Source organism: Puntigrus tetrazona, chromosome 20 (assembly GCF_018831695.1).
Source record: "Puntigrus tetrazona isolate hp1 chromosome 20, ASM1883169v1, whole genome shotgun sequence".
Taxonomy (NCBI): Eukaryota; Metazoa; Chordata; class Actinopteri; order Cypriniformes; family Cyprinidae; genus Puntigrus; species Puntigrus tetrazona.
Genome location: NC_056718.1, coordinates 5,860,133 through 5,877,286, shown reverse-complemented (window position 1 = coordinate 5,877,286; position 17,154 = coordinate 5,860,133). Strand labels below are relative to the sequence as shown.

At 40.0% G+C, this 17,154-nt stretch overlaps 2 protein-coding genes across 2 annotated transcripts; both read right to left on the bottom strand.

Annotated features, from left to right (window-relative positions):
* Positions 1-4,385: 4,385 nt before the first annotated feature.
* slc30a1a (solute carrier family 30 member 1a) lies at positions 4,386-11,275 on the bottom strand. The gene is made up of 2 exons (XM_043219273.1): positions 10,478-11,275; positions 4,386-6,645 (listed from the first exon to the last, which is right to left on the bottom strand). The coding sequence occupies exons 1-2, from the start codon at positions 11,088-11,090 to the stop codon at positions 5,753-5,755; spliced, it is 1,506 nt and encodes a 501-aa protein (XP_043075208.1). The 5' UTR covers positions 11,091-11,275; the 3' UTR covers positions 4,386-5,752.
* Positions 11,276-11,845: 570 nt separating this feature from the next.
* Positions 11,846-16,627, bottom strand: nek2 (NIMA-related kinase 2). The gene is made up of 10 exons (XM_043219274.1): positions 16,206-16,627; positions 16,008-16,124; positions 15,563-15,780; positions 15,040-15,280; positions 14,723-14,805; positions 14,503-14,629; positions 13,792-14,014; positions 13,352-13,406; positions 13,156-13,232; positions 11,846-12,301 (listed from the first exon to the last, which is right to left on the bottom strand). The coding sequence occupies exons 2-10, from the start codon at positions 16,101-16,103 to the stop codon at positions 12,090-12,092; spliced, it is 1,332 nt and encodes a 443-aa protein (XP_043075209.1). The 5' UTR covers positions 16,104-16,124; positions 16,206-16,627; the 3' UTR covers positions 11,846-12,089.
* Between the last annotated feature and the right edge of the window lie 527 nt (positions 16,628-17,154).

The window sequence follows — 17,154 nt, the reverse complement described above, 5'->3', positions numbered from 1 at the left end:
TGGATGACTTCCTTATTTGACCCTTTTCATTTTAGGTTATGTGAATTTTAATCTTACACCTTAGTAATACATTTTTGACAGGTAGCATTGCTATCATTTCCTTACATAGGGTTTTTCCAGGACGTTTGACCTTTTTGACTGATGACTTTGGGATAGGATAACTGGTTTGAGGGGGAAAAAAAGTGAAGTATTTCAAAATGTCCTTATTTACTGCACTAATATAGTCCAGTGAACAAGTGAGTGAGCAAACACTGGGTTGGAAAACACTTCAGTCCGCCTTTTTCTTCATTTTCTTAACTGGGTACAATAAGGTGAGATTATTCTCCGTACTCATCAACCATTGAACATCAAAAGCAAACCTGTGTAGAAGCTTTAACAAATTGCTAGAACAACCTCAGAATCTCAAATGAAGTCTTTCAACATTATGGATTTGTTAAACACTTTACCCTTTTACATTATAAATTATACATTTATACGTTACAACATTTGGTTACACTTTATTTTGAAAGTCAACTTCAGACATTCTACTAACTATAAGCAACTGTCAACTAATTCTCATTCATTTGCAACCACCTGTCTACTAAGTCTAGTAGGCTATTAGAGTAGGTTTAGGTTTAGTAGACGTTGACATATATTTGCAAATGATATGCTCTCCCTGAGCTCAGAGACGTCTGTAGTACCTGATTTTGCTGAGTGTTATATTTTTTCCCAATGGATAAATGCACAGAAATTGCGTGTTTATCCATCAGAAAAATAGGATAGCTCTCCATTCTGCCCGAATGGAGAGGAGCAGTGTTTTACAGAGAGCAGCTGCCATTCATTCTTGCCGTGATGTGTTTTGACATGAAACCCCTCAGACATTCACAGCTGTTCTCCTGCCACAAACCCCTTCCCTGCCAGACTAATTCCTGCTAATTCTGTTCTGCGAGGAGAGATGGAACCTCTTAAAGAAAACGGTACCTTTTGGGATCTACAACACATGGTTTTATTCCGCCTTCATCTTCTGTTGAACTGTAAGAACATGAACGGCCGTATAAAGTCATGTTTAAGGCCGAGGTTCTCAGCAGCACTTTCCTTCAGAGTTTCACTCCAACCCTAATCAATTACACCCGAAAAGGGTAAGCAAGGATCACTAGAAAGTTACAAGCTTGATCAATGTTGGAGCTACAATCTGCAGGAAAGTGGACCAGAGTTGGGTTTATATGGATTTCAACAAAATGGGACACTACCTTTTTGATTGATTGAATGTCTTCAATGCATTTTGGCTTTAATAGGATTTCCCCATGAGTAGTTAAGAATGGACCTTGTGATCTTCATGATTTCAGTTCTTTCCATCAACTAAAGCACTTGAACTCGACAAACTCGAAATTATGTCTTCAGAAATGAAAATCTAGACATTTCTGTGAACTGAACCATTAAGGCAGCATTCCACTCAGAAGGTTCTTCTCGGCTCCTTGCCTCTCCAGGTTCACACCCATGTTTATGTTGTTTCTGTATGTGATCTGATCACCATGAACTTTAAAGTCCCGCTGTGATATTGGGCTGTTGTTTTAATCTTTGTTTCTTGTATCAGCTGTGAGAGGAATGTGTGTGTTTTGGGGCGAGGTTCTATAGCGCACAAAGATATGTACATACTCATTATATATAGGGACGAAATGAACAATAAGTAAAAACCAATCAGTATAATGTGAACTAAAACTGAGAAATCACTCATTTCAAGATGCCAGTGGCAGTCATGTCAGCACGAAACAGATGCTGCAATTAAACCAAAATATTGGACAAGACTTTTTTGAATTTCATCCAGCGGTTGTTGACTTAATCATGAAAAGTGAGAGCTGCATACCGAAATAGATTAAATGCAACTGTCTTAAGTGCAGTCCAGCCTGCATACATCAGCAGATAAGTGAGTCATACCACTCAAGTTATGATATTTTGATGAAACAATATAAGGTTAAAAAAGGTAACACTTTAGTATAGGGACGAATTCTCACTTTAGTTGCTTATTTGCATACATACTGATAACATATCGGCTGTTTATTAGTTTTAAAAGCACATATTCTGCATGACCATATTCTACATCCTATGTACTATTAGTAAGCAGCAAATTGGGGTTGTAGTCATAAAACGTTGCAGTTAATGGTTTGTTAATAGTGAGACTTAATGGTTTGTTAATAGTATAGACTTTATATAATATATATATATATATATATATATATATATATATATATATATGTATTGTATATTATATATATATATATATATATATATATATATATATATATATATGGATTGATTAATTCCTTATCAGTAATATATGCGTTAAAGTCTACGTGACCCTGATTTTACTTCAGTATTGTGATGTACTTCCGAGAGAAACTGAATATTACTATAAAGGGACGGCGTGGCTTGTTTTTTTAGACTTTGATTGGATTGGATGTAGAAAAGTAGGCATTGCATTCGGAAATGAACACTGACAATTGGAGTGGCCCATCATTTTAGAGGGGAGGAGCATTTTCAGATTTGGTTTAAAGATTACGAAGGCAATCAGTTTTTATTTTTTATTTTTTTACAGCTATAACCAAATAAATACAGTCAACTTTCATTTCCGGCAGACAGAAGAAAATACAAATTTGAAATAAAAATCAGAAAAAACACTGAAATAGCTAGAAATTCATCTTTGATGTATCTGAAATCTGCTGTTATTGCTTGTTACATCACCCGAAGTACATGACATTGTACTTATTGACCTAGGTGAGATCAAAGTCTGCATATGACCGTGGTTTGCAGCAGGCAGCGAAGCGTAATCTCTCGCCACATTATTACTCTCCTGATCTCACCTTCTACTGTACTAAGGCCACTCTCACATCTACAGAAATGATTCTCATTGAACTAAAAAAAAAACCCTTTTATGTTAAGATGCTGATTCATGTGACTAAATGTATTCTGAACGATTAACCTAAGATAAAAGATTATTGTGTAAACCCATTATAGGAACATTTACATAGTGACTGCATATTCTGAGTAGTGTTTAAATGGATATTCAGATTCTTGTATAACATTGAGGAGGATTTTGACTGTTCTTCACATTAAAGGAGGTTGCTTTGTGGGGTTAACGTGAATCTTTCGACAGGGGAACAGGTGCTGGGTCATTATGAAAGACGGCTTTTTCTGAACCTCTCGGTTAGACTGCAGATTCATGTGACGGCTTTGATTAGCCAGAGCGCTGCTGTGCGGGATTAATTAACAGGCTGCATGCGGCTTTCGTGCAATGGAAATACCTTTCTCTCTCCTTTTTGCTTTTAATTAAGCCATAGCTAGTTTCCATCATGGTTCTGCAACAGGCTGAATGGAGTCTCTTGTCTTTTACATCTCAGTATCATTTTCTCAGAATAGCATTGTGCTGACCACAGATATCTTATCTTTAGATTTCATAAGATTTTAAAAGGTATTACATTGTTCAGCATACAATGAACGTTTGTGGCCCCACCATTGTTGAAACGAAACTTTTTTTTTTTTTGTAAAGTGGAAGCTGGAATGTAATGTCAACAGATATACTTCTTCATAGAAACTGTTTTTGCAATGCAAGTTCTTTTTAGATGAATAGTCACTATGTCTAAGAACTAGAGCACTTAGCCAAATATCTTCCACTGTTTGCATACGGCAAGGTTTTTAATAGCAGAGGTAGAGTTCACAGGGGTTATAGCAAACAGTGGTAGAATTAAATCATGTTTGAAATATTAATATAGCTATACATATATCGTTGAGTTGAATTGTCAAGGGAATGATGTTAAAATTCCAGAATAAGAAAGTCATTCTGAATAGCTCAATGTTGTTACACTGCAATGTTATATAATTTGTTATTCAATTAAGTTTTACTTTATATGCTCATTTGGTAAAAACACTGTAATTAAACAAATTACATTTATTTTTTGTTAAACCAAACAATATTTGTTGCATTCTGTGTTACATACCACAACGACTATGAATACACCATATTGGTATAATCTACTTCTGGATAGGAAGCCTTGGAATCAAACAAAACATGTCTTTGTTATATACAGAACTGACTTGTAATATGATCATTTCTGTTTACTAAATTTGATCAGCACTACAATGTCTTTGTTCTAAAAATAGTTTTATATCTAATCGTTTTCACTTTGTATCTTTCGGTGAAGTTAAGGCCGGTTTCAATGCCGAGCCCGTTGCTCTTTAGCATTTACGAAGTTTTATCCTGGCCAGTTTGCAAAGTTGATTTGGCCTGATTTATAATATTCATAGAGATTTTCTGTTTGTTGTACGGTTCAGGTATCCTATTCTGGTCATTACTTGGTGAAATCAAATAAAACTCAATCAGCTTCCCTAAAAAGGTGAAAAAACAGACATAATTTGAACAGTACCAAACAAGCATGTTTAATTCACAATGACACATTTGACAGTAATATATCAAAAACATCGCCGCTGGCATGATACTTTTAAAATCCTCAGTGATACAAACACTTTCAGCACGTTTTACAGTAAGCTTTACTGTGTAGTGTTTTACGGACTTCCTCTACAGATTTCTAAGTAAAGTAATTCACTAAAGAACTAATAATAAAGACTAGTAGTGTGTGTTTTTATTGCATATTTTGATCAAACGCTAAAGTTTGCCGACATAAATAATGTCATGAAGAGCTGATACATATTTTTCCCCCAATGAAGGCCACTGAGTAGATTGTGCAACACCCCAAACGTGTTCAGCTCAAACCTACTTCTGTATATTTCAGAAAGCAAATCCCTCGTCTTTTGGTTTACAAATTTTGCTTGGTCTGCAAAAGCTTTATTTGGTCATGCACAAATTGATGTTTTCCACAAGTCCGAGTAGGTCCCTTCGCTTTAACGACAGCATGGATAAAACGTGTCACGCTGTCACCCAAAGAAACAAAAACAAAAAAAAAAGATTTTTTTTTTTTTTACAGCATATCTACTATTTTTTTTTTTTTGATTGACAACAACAGAACAAACAAGGCATCAGCTTTTATAAAAACCAGTAAGAAGGTCTGTCTAGTTCCTGTCTAGAACACAGCAGTCTGAATTATAGGCGTGGTGAAGTACCGTCAACGCATCTTCTGTTGTCTAATAAAAGAGATCATCTAAAAAAAAAAAAAAGTAGAAAAAATTGAACAGCAGTCTTTGAAAGCATCGTCTAAAAATACTCTCTGTTAAAGCATAGATCATTTGCTATGAGAGAAACAATTTTTTTTTTTTTAAACCTCTAATATCATAATCGCCTAATCTTACAATAGGCTTACAATAGTCTCGATTACTAATAACTTAAATACATAAATTACATCTCACAAAATTGAATGTTTAAATGACTAGGAAAGAATAAAACACATGGGTAGAAAAACAAAAAACTGGTCCAGACATTTCTACTTCGTCCAGCAGCTGAACGTTAAAATTGCTTGTCGTTGCATTACATCCACAGGAAGTACACGAGTATCTGATGTCCTTTATGAAGATAAGCTTTGGCACGGACACACCACGATGCAGTAAACACACATGCAGAGGAGGTCAGCCTTGCTCTCCGGCCTATTTATATTGTCTGTATGTCGGTGTGGTGTCTGAGACGTGGAGTTGTGTGGTGTTTGTGTGTGTGTGTGTTATCATGAGTGTATTTGGGCTCAGTTTTTCCTCACAGCATGGCAGAAATCGGTCCGCTGATCAAATACACGTCGACACCCTTAACAGAAGAGACGTCTAACCCGCTTGTCGCTCACAATGACGATTCCACCTCCCTAGTCATAATCACGATGGATTCCGGCCTGCTCGTTTCCTCCACAGACTCGCTGATGATCTCCAGAGACGTAGCAGAAGTACTGGTTACCGTTGGGGTTTTGGCTTCGCACGACTTCTTCGCATCTGCGGCTCCATCGGGAGGCTTTGCCGAATCGACGGCGCCGCAGCAGAGCTTCCGGGCGCACTGCGTTCTACAGGAGAGCTCGCAGAGCGAAGCGCGCGACTCGGAGTTCACCGTGACGAATTCCGGTTGAATGGTCGTAGCGTGGATGCCCTCGTCGTGGAAAAAGTCCTTGATGCGCTTGGCCACGTCCATGTAGGACGCGGGGTCGTGGCATTTGATGTGCGCCGTGGCAATTATGCGACTGCCCGCCAGCTGCCAGATGTGCAGCTCGTGAACCGCCAGCACGCCCTCCAGCTCCCGCAGGCGAGAGTTGAGCTGATGCATGTCGATCTGCTTGGGAACGGTCTGCAGGAGGATAAGCGCGGACTCCTTCAACAGCGGGTACGTGGTGTAGAGGAGGATGCAGACCATGATGATGCAGAGCGTGGGGTCAAGATAAAGCACCCAACACGGCCCTTTTACGCTGGTGCTGTTAGCCGCCGCGCTGCTGATGTTGAGCGAATGGTCTGCGCAGTGTTGGCTCACGCAAGGATTTTCACAGACGTTGCCCGGCTCGCACGGTTTCCATACCAATATGAAGATGATGGCGTTGATTACCACGATAACGGAGCCGAGAGCGTCGCCCAGCACGTGCAGAAAAACGCCCCGCATGTTGAGCTGAGACGCCGTGTCCTGTCCGTTCTCGAGCTCTTCGTAGGGAGCACTGCCGTTAATCTGCAAGTCCAGGCTTTCGCTGTGACACATCTCTACGGAGGAGAAAGAAAGCAAGCATGAATATTCAAGAAAAATCTGCACAAAACAGCAGCTTGTGTATATTACTTGAAATAATCAGAAGTTATACTTTGCTCCAGTTATTCTAAAAAGACAAACCGAAGAGGAACACCAACTGAATTTGAGAAAAAGCACTGGAGATGTCAACCTTGCGTGTTACAATGTACAACTTGTTTCTATTCACAGCATTCCACACAACAGTACGGGAGCAGCGTCAAGTGGAAGTTACATTACTTTTTTACTAGAGTTAGAAGAATTCTCTCTCCTTTTTTAAAAAATACTGTTTCTCTGGTTTAAAGTGTGTTTCATGCCAACAAGCAGGGAACAAGTGATTACAGAACACTTTCAGAAGAGATGGAAAACTCACATATTCCGTTCCAGACCAGCTTTTAAATATGTGCAGTTTAGTAAAACGTGGTATTGCTTGTGATAGTTCACCTAAAAATACTCATTTAAAACCTGTACAACCTACCTTCTTCTGTGGAACACAATGGAAGACATTTAGAATGTGTTTTAACCCGTATAATTAATTAGCCCAAAAACAATGGACCCCGCCGACTTTAATTAACAAACAAAACAGTGTCCACAGCAGAAAGTAGACTCGTTCACACCAACACAATCATCGCAATTTACACCGAATTATGTATGTACCATTGCTTGAAGCAACCGCATGCCATACTTTTAGGTGAAAATAAACAAGCTAAAAACAACTGAAAAATGCATTGCTTTTCTACAGTATCAAGCCTTAAATGTGAACTACACATCGGATAGGTTTCTTCTTTAAATAAAAGCAGTAAAAACCCTTATAGGGTAACATGTAGAAAGCAAAAAACACAAGCACACCGAACAACGTAAGTGGAATTTGAACGAACAATCCATTGCTGCTTCGAATGATCACACGATTGTAGCATCCATAATTATTTTCTTGGCACACATCAAACGCTTTCGGACTCTCAAGACATATCTTTTCTTCATTCCACTGCGCAAAACTGCACATTGGTTGTTGATGCGTTTTCATCACATGAAAAAAATGTTGATTCCAATGAAATCATTGCTCTAGGTCACATAATTGTATCTACAGCGTACACTTCCCTATTCTCCGAATTGGAACAATTATTAAAAAGTTATCGCCCATGGTGTGCCATCCAATGCAATGTTCTTTCAAAAGCCACACTAACAACGTACTGTCAAAATACACAGAAGCTTCAGACAGGCCTGTGGGTGATGTAACCCATCTGTTCATCTCTCATGTGATATGACCCATCTGTTCATATTTCATCTGGGGTGTCTTAAACATGCAAGCAGACAAGGCCTCGGTTGAAATTCCTCCAGATAAGCTGAGTGACTGCTTCAGTGTGTGTTTGGAGTAAACTGCTTTCCTTGAAGGAACGTTATCTGATTACAATTCTGCTTATCTGATAAAACCAGATAAAAAAAAAACAGAAAGAAAGTGTTTGGTCATGAGCTTCGCTAGTAAAGAGCCGTAACGGCATCCCATTGTTGTGAATCCATAGAAACGCAATTCATTTAACCTAATTACTCAAAAACTAATCACAAAAACAAATTAATCATATAAATAGTGTGTGATAAGCAGGAAAACCTCTAAGGGCCGTGACCCACCAAGTTAATGGTCTACTGGTGCTGTCCAATGGTAGGCCATTGTTGATCGTCTGTCAGCACAGTTTTTTCGGTAAGTTCTGCTTTGTTAGTCAGGCGCTGTTTTTGTGGCTTCTTGTTCGACGAAGCATATTGAACTGGTGTTGGTTTTAAGAAAAAACCTTATTCGTAAACCAAAAAAAATGCAAACATAGCTAGCACTGCTTACGGTTTAATGGTTTGCATACCCGCCGTTGTTGTTGTCGGCTAGCAAACAAACAAACCGGACATTGCGTTACCATGGAAATGCTACTTTAAAATTTTTTGACGGTCTCCTCCCACTTAGTGGGCGGTGTCAAATATCATATTGCAAAAGGTATTACGGTCTTTTAAGGTCAAAAAGTTTTGAATTCTTGACAAGATAACAGGAGTGAGTCTCAGTATTCCATATTTGGTGGTTATTTTCAAACACTAAGTCGGTTCACCCCTATACATATGAATGTTAAAAACTGCAGTGCGCAATATGACGAGATACTACCGTCCTCTAAATAAAATACCAATTACTGATTGGTTAAAGTCATTGCTTCACTGCAAGGGCCATTAGGAGCTCCGGTTCCCATAGAAACCTGAGACTAGACCAGATGGAGTGTGCGCTATCAAAAACGCGTTGGCTTTATTGTAACCAATGTACATTGGCTAGTCTAGATTGAAACATAAGCTTTTAAAATGTTATTTACGCATACGACTTTCAGACAGGCCTTGTTTGTGCTGCCCAGAAGCGTTACAAATATGGCGGCCAATTGAACGGGACAAGGGAACCTAAAGCGCACGTCACATGACCATTCATGAACGTACAACCATAGATACGTACATGTAGATTCCCTATTATTTAAATCGCGGAAGCGTCCGCGTGCTTGGAACGATCAAATAGGGAATCTAAAAACAAACATCTATGGGAACAGAGACAAGCGCGATATTATTGTTTACACGGTCGTCAAGGATACGCCGGGCCGCTCCGTTTACACTGAAACGAAATCCCGGCGTTTTCGAAGTAAACCGCGGTCTGAAGCAAAAGTTCACCGGAGTAGTTTAACCGTTCAAACTGAAACGCACTAGCGCAAACGGGGCCTAAATCTCACAGGAACCCGAATTATGTTTGTATCAACTTCAAATTTGGAGCAGAACTTATTGAGACACTAGGATTTAATTTTATAGCAAGATTCAGATTACGAAAATGAGCGTTCACATTTACGTTTAAAAATGGGGGTGACACTTAGGAGGTTAAGAAACAGAACCGTTAGTTGACCACCTATGAGGCTTAGATTGAAGGCTCTTTTTGACAGCCCCTAAACAAAACCCAGAACCAGTTCAGTGGTACAACAGTATCCTGACTATAAAGTACCTACCTACTAATCTCTGCATTCATCTTAAAAAAAATAAAAATCAGTGACAGCTAATTTGACTGTAGTAATAGTATTAGTAACTATGTTAGCAGACATCATGCATCATGCAGCCATAGTTTAATTTAGTTAAGTGATCCCTGCTCTATATCTATCTATCTATCTATCTATCTATCTATATATATATAAACAACTAAAACCAGCCTAAGTTGATTAACTAGTTTTTGCTGTGTTTAGAGGAGTTTTGACTACTTCTCTAGCTGGTCCTACTGGGGGACCAGTTGAACATTTACCAGCATAGGTTGGTTTTAGCTTTTTTTCCCCTCTTTGGGCATTATAAATTAGAGCTTTTTCTCACAGACATGGTTTAACACGCGTTCAGTCGCGTTCTTCCAAACCACCGATCAGTTTCGGCTAAAACTTTTTTAAAACGAACTCTGATGGCTCTCCGTAACCAAATGGTTTTGTCGCGCGAACAAACCCCCCCACAGGGACATCTCTCAAAACATATTTCACCTTCCACAAAACAAAACGATTCAAGCCTGGTTTAAAACCCCCACAAAGATGGTGTGCACGATGCCAGAATTTATTTTAAGGTTAACAATCGCTTGATCTCGTTGCCAACGGTTGCATATTAACAAACATGCCCAACGTGAAACAAAAGCCCAAAGTGGAAAGTTTTTTGCACACGTTTCTTTCGTTACACCCGCACATCAGCCTACTTTAATATGGTTAAAACATGCCCGATCTCGGTTTTTTGGCATTATACATCTACCTACTCATCACATGAATAAGTTTTAATGACACAAACCCGATATACTGGCTCTGCGCCTGTCCGGATTAACGCCATTAGGGCTGTTGTTCTGATTCCCGACCAGGTTATTGGTCTCCTCGCCCGCGGACCGGCTATCCTCCAGCGTCTCACAACGGCGAACCTTCCCGTTCTTGTGCTTCTTGTGCCCCCCGTGGCTGTGGCCGTGTCCTCCGTGGGAATGGCCGTGTCCGCCGCCTCCGGCGTGCCCGTGAAAGAGACAGAGCCCGAACAGGTTGACCAGCAGCCCCGCAGCCCCCACCCCGATCACCACCTCGGGCTTCTCGATCTCGTGGGGCTCGGTGAAGCGCTCGATGGCCTCCAGGATGATGGTGAAGCAGAGCGCGGTGAGGAACACGGCGTTGACCAGCGCGCCCATCACCTCGGCCCGGATCCAGCCGAACGTGTTTTTGTTGGTGGACTGGGTCTGCTCCGCGAAACGCACCGCCACCAGAGCCACGACCAGCGCGATCACGTCCGAGAGCATGTGAAAGGAGTCCGACAGCATCGCTAGGGAAGACGTGATCCGGCTCACCACCACCTCCACGATGAAAAAGCCGAAGGTGAGCGACAGCATGCAGAGCAAGCGGACCCGGTTCGGCGCGCAGGCCATGATTCCGCCGCGAGACGAACAAAGCTGTAAACGAACACGACACCGCTTCGGGCTAATATCCCATAACTGAACCCGTTCACGCCGGCAGCCGGTAAGCGACTCTTTTATCTGGTTATTGTGCTCGTGTTCCGTCTCCCGTCTGCAGACGGCTGAAACTTTGCACCCGGACCGGCGAACTTTCCACACGAAACACGCTCAGCGTCAGGCCACGCCCATACCCGCCTGCGATTGGCTGGACGCTAGGGATCGGAGACAATTTAACTCGTTGCAGGAAAAGCGAAGAACCGCATCGCTCAGTTCAGACCCCTTGTCAAAATACCCACACTTCACCGATAGCGCAAGTTCAGAGACATCTTTTTAGAGTCTGATTTTACATCTGCAAGACGTATTTTTCTTTTAGGTTCGCTCGCTTATCTGCAATACGTTTACAGCAGGCTTCCTTTTAGGTGTCAAGTCCCTTTAAGGGTATTCTACGGTCTTCGGCGAAACAGCTTTCATCTCACGTCCGCAAGATGTCCCTTAAAGATCTCTTGATCTGGAAAGCGTCCGCAGTTTTACATACATTCTAAATCATAAGCATCTCAAAAGACATCAGATAGGAAATACCCTAGACGTATTGCACCAAACACATGTCTTGCAGATGTAAAAGCAGGTGTCAAATAGATGCACGTGCGCAAACCTGAAATGTTGGCCATTACATTTACGGAGCCCAAAACAGCAAACATGTTACAATGAATAAAAATTAAAACAGATGATATTATCAACGCTTTATTGCAATAAAACATTAATCACAGTAATAAAACATCCATAAAATGAGAAGAATACAAGACATTATCTTTGATGAAATAATCCAGTGTGATGACCAAAAATCAAGTGTTGCTCCACTCTACTGTAGGATGCAGCAAATAAATAAAAACAGAAATCTTATTTCCTAATGTACAAAAACTTGACTTGATCAGACTAATGCACCACTATCAGTATCACATTGTGCTTCAATGGTTAGCGGATGCCCTGCATCTCTCTGGGCTTTGGTGAATTAATCTTTTCTTCTTCACCAAGTGCCGGGATACGCACGTTAGCCCACTGATGCCTCTTTACAAGACAGTGTTCTTGGGGTTTAGTGATCAGTCTGTTTTCAGGTCTGCCGTTCTCCTTGCCATCTCCTGCAAAGTGAACCCTCTTCTTTCCCGGGGAGAGGTTCTCTTCGTTCTCTGTCAAAAGCAGAATTTCACTGTCACTCTCATGCTTTAAACACAAAAGAAAGCATTTTCTTCCATTGCGGGACCCCGTACCTGCACTAAAGTTCAGAAATTGCATTTATTTTTTCTTCCCGGTGTTTAAACCATTCACACACGAACCCAGCACACCTGTGGTGTAATTACAGTAAAGCTATATGGTTCCTATATTGCGTTTTGTTACTCGTGGACGTGGACCTAAAAGGCATGAAACACGAAGACACACCCCACCAGTTTAGTGAGCATGCCGTGTGTGCATTTTCCGAGCTCATCATTAATGGAAAGAGTGCACGCGGTTGCAGTCTGGCGAAGCGTTCCAGGAGCGGTGCGTCTGCAGCAGAGCACGGATCGTTTCCACTTGCACGCGCTTCATTAAAGTGATAGCGCACCGTTTGCGTGATCTGAGATCTGCCTCAGAATTCCTGATTGGAGCATCCCTAATTTAGTCATAACAGTGCAATTGAATATCATATTTATGATCTAATTTCTACATAGCCATGACAGGAAACACTGGCATCTAATAATGGCTTAGGAATTACTTTTTTTATTTAACTAAAACTCTTTTTTTAGTTAATCCTAAATAATTTAGCACAAAATAAAAACTTTAAAAAAGTAATTAAAATTATATGTTATTCTAAACGTCTGACCTGCAGCATATATATATATATATATATATATATATATATATATATATATATATATATAAAGAAATACCAGGCACTAACATTGAACATTAATACTGCACTGAAATAAGACTGTATAGACAATAAGAAACAAAACCAGTTCAGTCATTTAAGAGCATTCATTTCTGTATAGAAAAACAATTTCACCTGTGTCACTGGCGCTGAGTAGAGACAGTGCCCTCTGCTGCCGGATCAAATTATATGCCTTCAACAAACTCTCAGCTCTGTCAAGAGAACAATTACAACAATACATTATTAACATCACAGCGCGTGAACATGGTGTGCTCGGTAGCTGTGGAGCACGTGGTTTATGCATTTATGCGATCAGCTCATATAGATTTACCTGGCCAGCTTTTCATTGGATTGCTGCTCTCGAACGCACAGTTCCTGTTCCCGTTCTGGGGGGGTGCGAGAAAAAAAAAGAAACAAAAATTGCCAATTAGCAGGATTTACCACCTAAACTGAATTCTGCAATAGTCTTTAAAAGGGACAACACCACTTTAATAACAATGAATTTAGACTTTTCATAAAAATTCATTAACGAATATACATAGAGCATATCAAATTTGATAACTTAAGCTCAAATGCACTTGCTTGACACGCAAAGCAGCAATGAAGCTCATTTTGGGATATTACGAAAGCATGCTTGACCACATGTGTTTATTTGGGTTAAAACAAATTGAAGAATTATGTGCTTAGAATGATGACATTTCTTTGTGAAAGCTTATTTTCCTCTGGGGCTGTGTATCAGCTGTCAGAGGCCTGATGAAACCGTAGACTTACGCTCTAGTCGCTGCTCTCGCTCTTTGAGGGTCTGTTCTCGCTCGCGTAGAATCTGCTCCTTCAGCCGCAGCTCTGCCACAAGCGACGGCTCTGGATGTTTGGGCTGCTCTATGTCTACTGATCTGCGCCGCTGTCTCTCCTGAAGCCTCTTCTGCTCCTGGGCTACATAACCCGAGATCAGGCCGTTCTGCAGAATGGACTCCACCGAGGGCCTCAGGTAGTCCTGACAAAACAGACAGCCAGAATGGGACAAAACAGCACGCGAGAGGCGACGCGAATGGAAAAGCCTAATTGAGATTTGGAAATTACACAGAAATGAACGCTGGGCCTTTCATACAGAATGCATTTTTGCATGTTTTTATTATATAGTTTTTTTTTTTTTTTTTTTAAATTGATCAACATAATTCGTCCAGGGTATAGTTGCAGCAATAGCCAAAAATACATGTTTTTTTTTTTTACATTTCCTACCGTAAATATATTTAAACTTGATTTTATTAGTAACATGCATTGCTGAGAACTTCATTTGGACAACTTTAAGGGTCATTTTTTTAAATTTAATTTTTATTCCATTTAATTTTTATATATTGTCCTACATTGTACATTTGTCAGTGTGTGTGTGTGTGTGTGTGTGTGTGTGTGTGTGTGTGTATATATATATACACACACACACACACACACACATTTTTATACTTCTGTCAAAAGTGTATTTACCTTTAAGTTGAGCATTTTTGACAGAAGTGTATTGAGGTTATCCGAGTATCTGTATGGGATTCTTCTGAACTTCCCTTCTCTGATTTTTCCAGCCAGTTCTGTTTGGTTGTATGCTGTAAATGGGGGACTTAAAAAAGAAGAAGAAGAAAAAACAAAGACTCAGGACTGAGTATGAATATAAGTTAATTATAGTAATAAAGACAGTAACATGTATACTTACGATAAAGCACATAGTTCATAGAGTAAACACCCCAAAGACCATATATCGGATTTTTCATTGTAAGACATGCGATTAATTTGTTCCTGTGAATTTAAAAGGAGGAAAATATGAAAAAAAAAAACCCCAACAACAACAAAAAAAAGACACAAACAAGTCAACGGCAATATAATTATAAAACTATGGCACAAATATATACTTGTAAGATCATTTAATAGCAGTTTCTCTTCATTTTGAAACTTGTTAAGATACACTGGACTCATTCCAGATGTTCAGGAGGGTCAAAATTGTTAAAATTTTATAAAAAAAAGGACACTTACAGGCGACATGTAATATGGAGTTCCAACAAATGTTTTAGCAAAGCTTGTATCATGGTTCAGTATCCGAGCTAAACCAAAATCGCCAAGCTTTACATTTTGTTTAACATCCAAAAAGATGTTTGCGGGTTTGAGGTCACGGTGAAGCACTGTACTGCTGCCGTTACTTCTTCCATGGCACTCTTTTAAAGCCAGGGACAACTGTGCCATCACACGCAGTACGAATTCTTCCTCCATGCATCGTCTGTAACGACAATGAAAAAGAAACACACTACAGGAAAACAGCTTGAACAACAAAATTACAGCAGCCAGGCTTTGAAAGTTTTACAGAGGTACATTTAAGACTAAAAAAAAAAATAACTGAAGAAATGTTTTTTAAAAAAATGTAAGCAAAGCATGCAACACTTAATACGCAACTTGACCATTTTAGGACTTTCTGCTCTGATTTACGACCTTTTCAATGCCTTTATTTGTGAAAGGGTTAAGACTTCAAAACCTCTAGAAGCCCCGAACGGCTTCATTTTACCTGTCTTTGATGCATCTGTTGATGAGACTGGCGAGGTCTCCCCCTTCACAGTACTCCATCACTATATATAATGTTGTGTTCGTCCTGTCAATGATTCTGTCGTGGTATCTGACGATATTTGGGTGTTTCAGCTCACGGAGCAAATTGACCTCTGACACCAGCATCTGTTTCTCGACCTCGGCCATGGTGCCGTAGTCCAGCACCTTCCAAACCAGAATCTAAGGAAATCAGATGACATGGTCCAAATCAACAAGCTGGAGGAGACACCAGTTAGTACAATGTGATAATCCACAGTACCCTACATTAGTTAAACTTCACTTAACCATTGAAATAGACCAACCGAATAAAGACAAATGCTACACGTTGTATGTACTACGTAATTTAAACGGTAATTGATTTATCTAATATGAACATATAAACAGAGTGCAATCTGTATTTTATTGACCTTTCCATCTGATTTCCTCCTTATTTTCTGGCATTTCCCATAAGATCCGCATCCTATGGTGAGCATCACCTCGTAGTCCTCTGTTTTGGACGGCATCGTGCACGCAGCAGCTCCACACTTCAGATTAACACAACAGAGATTATTTATCGAGTAAATGACCAACTGCACTAACAAACACAACAGGATTCGTTCACTTACCGTCAAGCATTCACTTCTCGCTCTCTGTGCTTCAACTTCCGGTGTCTCGTATTGTTTCGTATACGTTTTAGTTTTAAAAACGTTACAGTTTCTTGTTTGTGTTGAGAAACAAACAGGCGAGAAACAAGCGAGCCGATTTTCAAACGTGCGCACTAACCCTGGGCTCTGATTGGCCGGAATTGATCGTTAGCGTTGATCCCATTGGTCCGTATGAGGACACCGCGTGCGCGTTGCCAGGCGCCGAAGAGCCGCGAGAACGCGCGGGAACAGCTGGAGAGTATTTCTTAAAGGGGCAGCGCGAGAGCCGCGTATAAAACGTGAACGCAATCGTAAATACTAAACATTTGAACTTTATTTCATTATTAGAATGACACAGTACTACAAAATCAGCTAAAAAAGTAATGTATATAACGCTATATTTCAGTCTACAGCCAATAATACATCGTGTGGGTCAAAATGATCGATTTTATATATATATATATATATATATATATATATATATATATATATATATATATATATATATATATATATATATATATATATACCCTCAGATTCCATTCAGATTAAATAGTTGTATCTCATATATACAGAGATACTTATTCAGCTTTTATGTGATGTATAAAACTTAAAATTGCTCCTTACGACGGGTTTTGTGGTCAAGGGTCACATACATATTTTAACGCCAAAGACACGGTTTCCTTTTTTTAACAAAACTAGGCTACTTCTGAGAAACGGGTCGTCTGCAGACTGACCGGTGACTGCGCCCGTTACTTCGTTATTGAAGCAGTAGCGTGTAAACGGACGGCTTTTCCGCTGGGTGGCGGCAGTGTGTTTTTACGTGCCCAACGGGTCTGGGTGTGGCAGAGCCAAAGTTCATCTAAAGCCCTTTCCCGTTTCCACCGCAAGTCTTCACAGGAAGACAAGAGATAGCTTCATTTCATTGTGA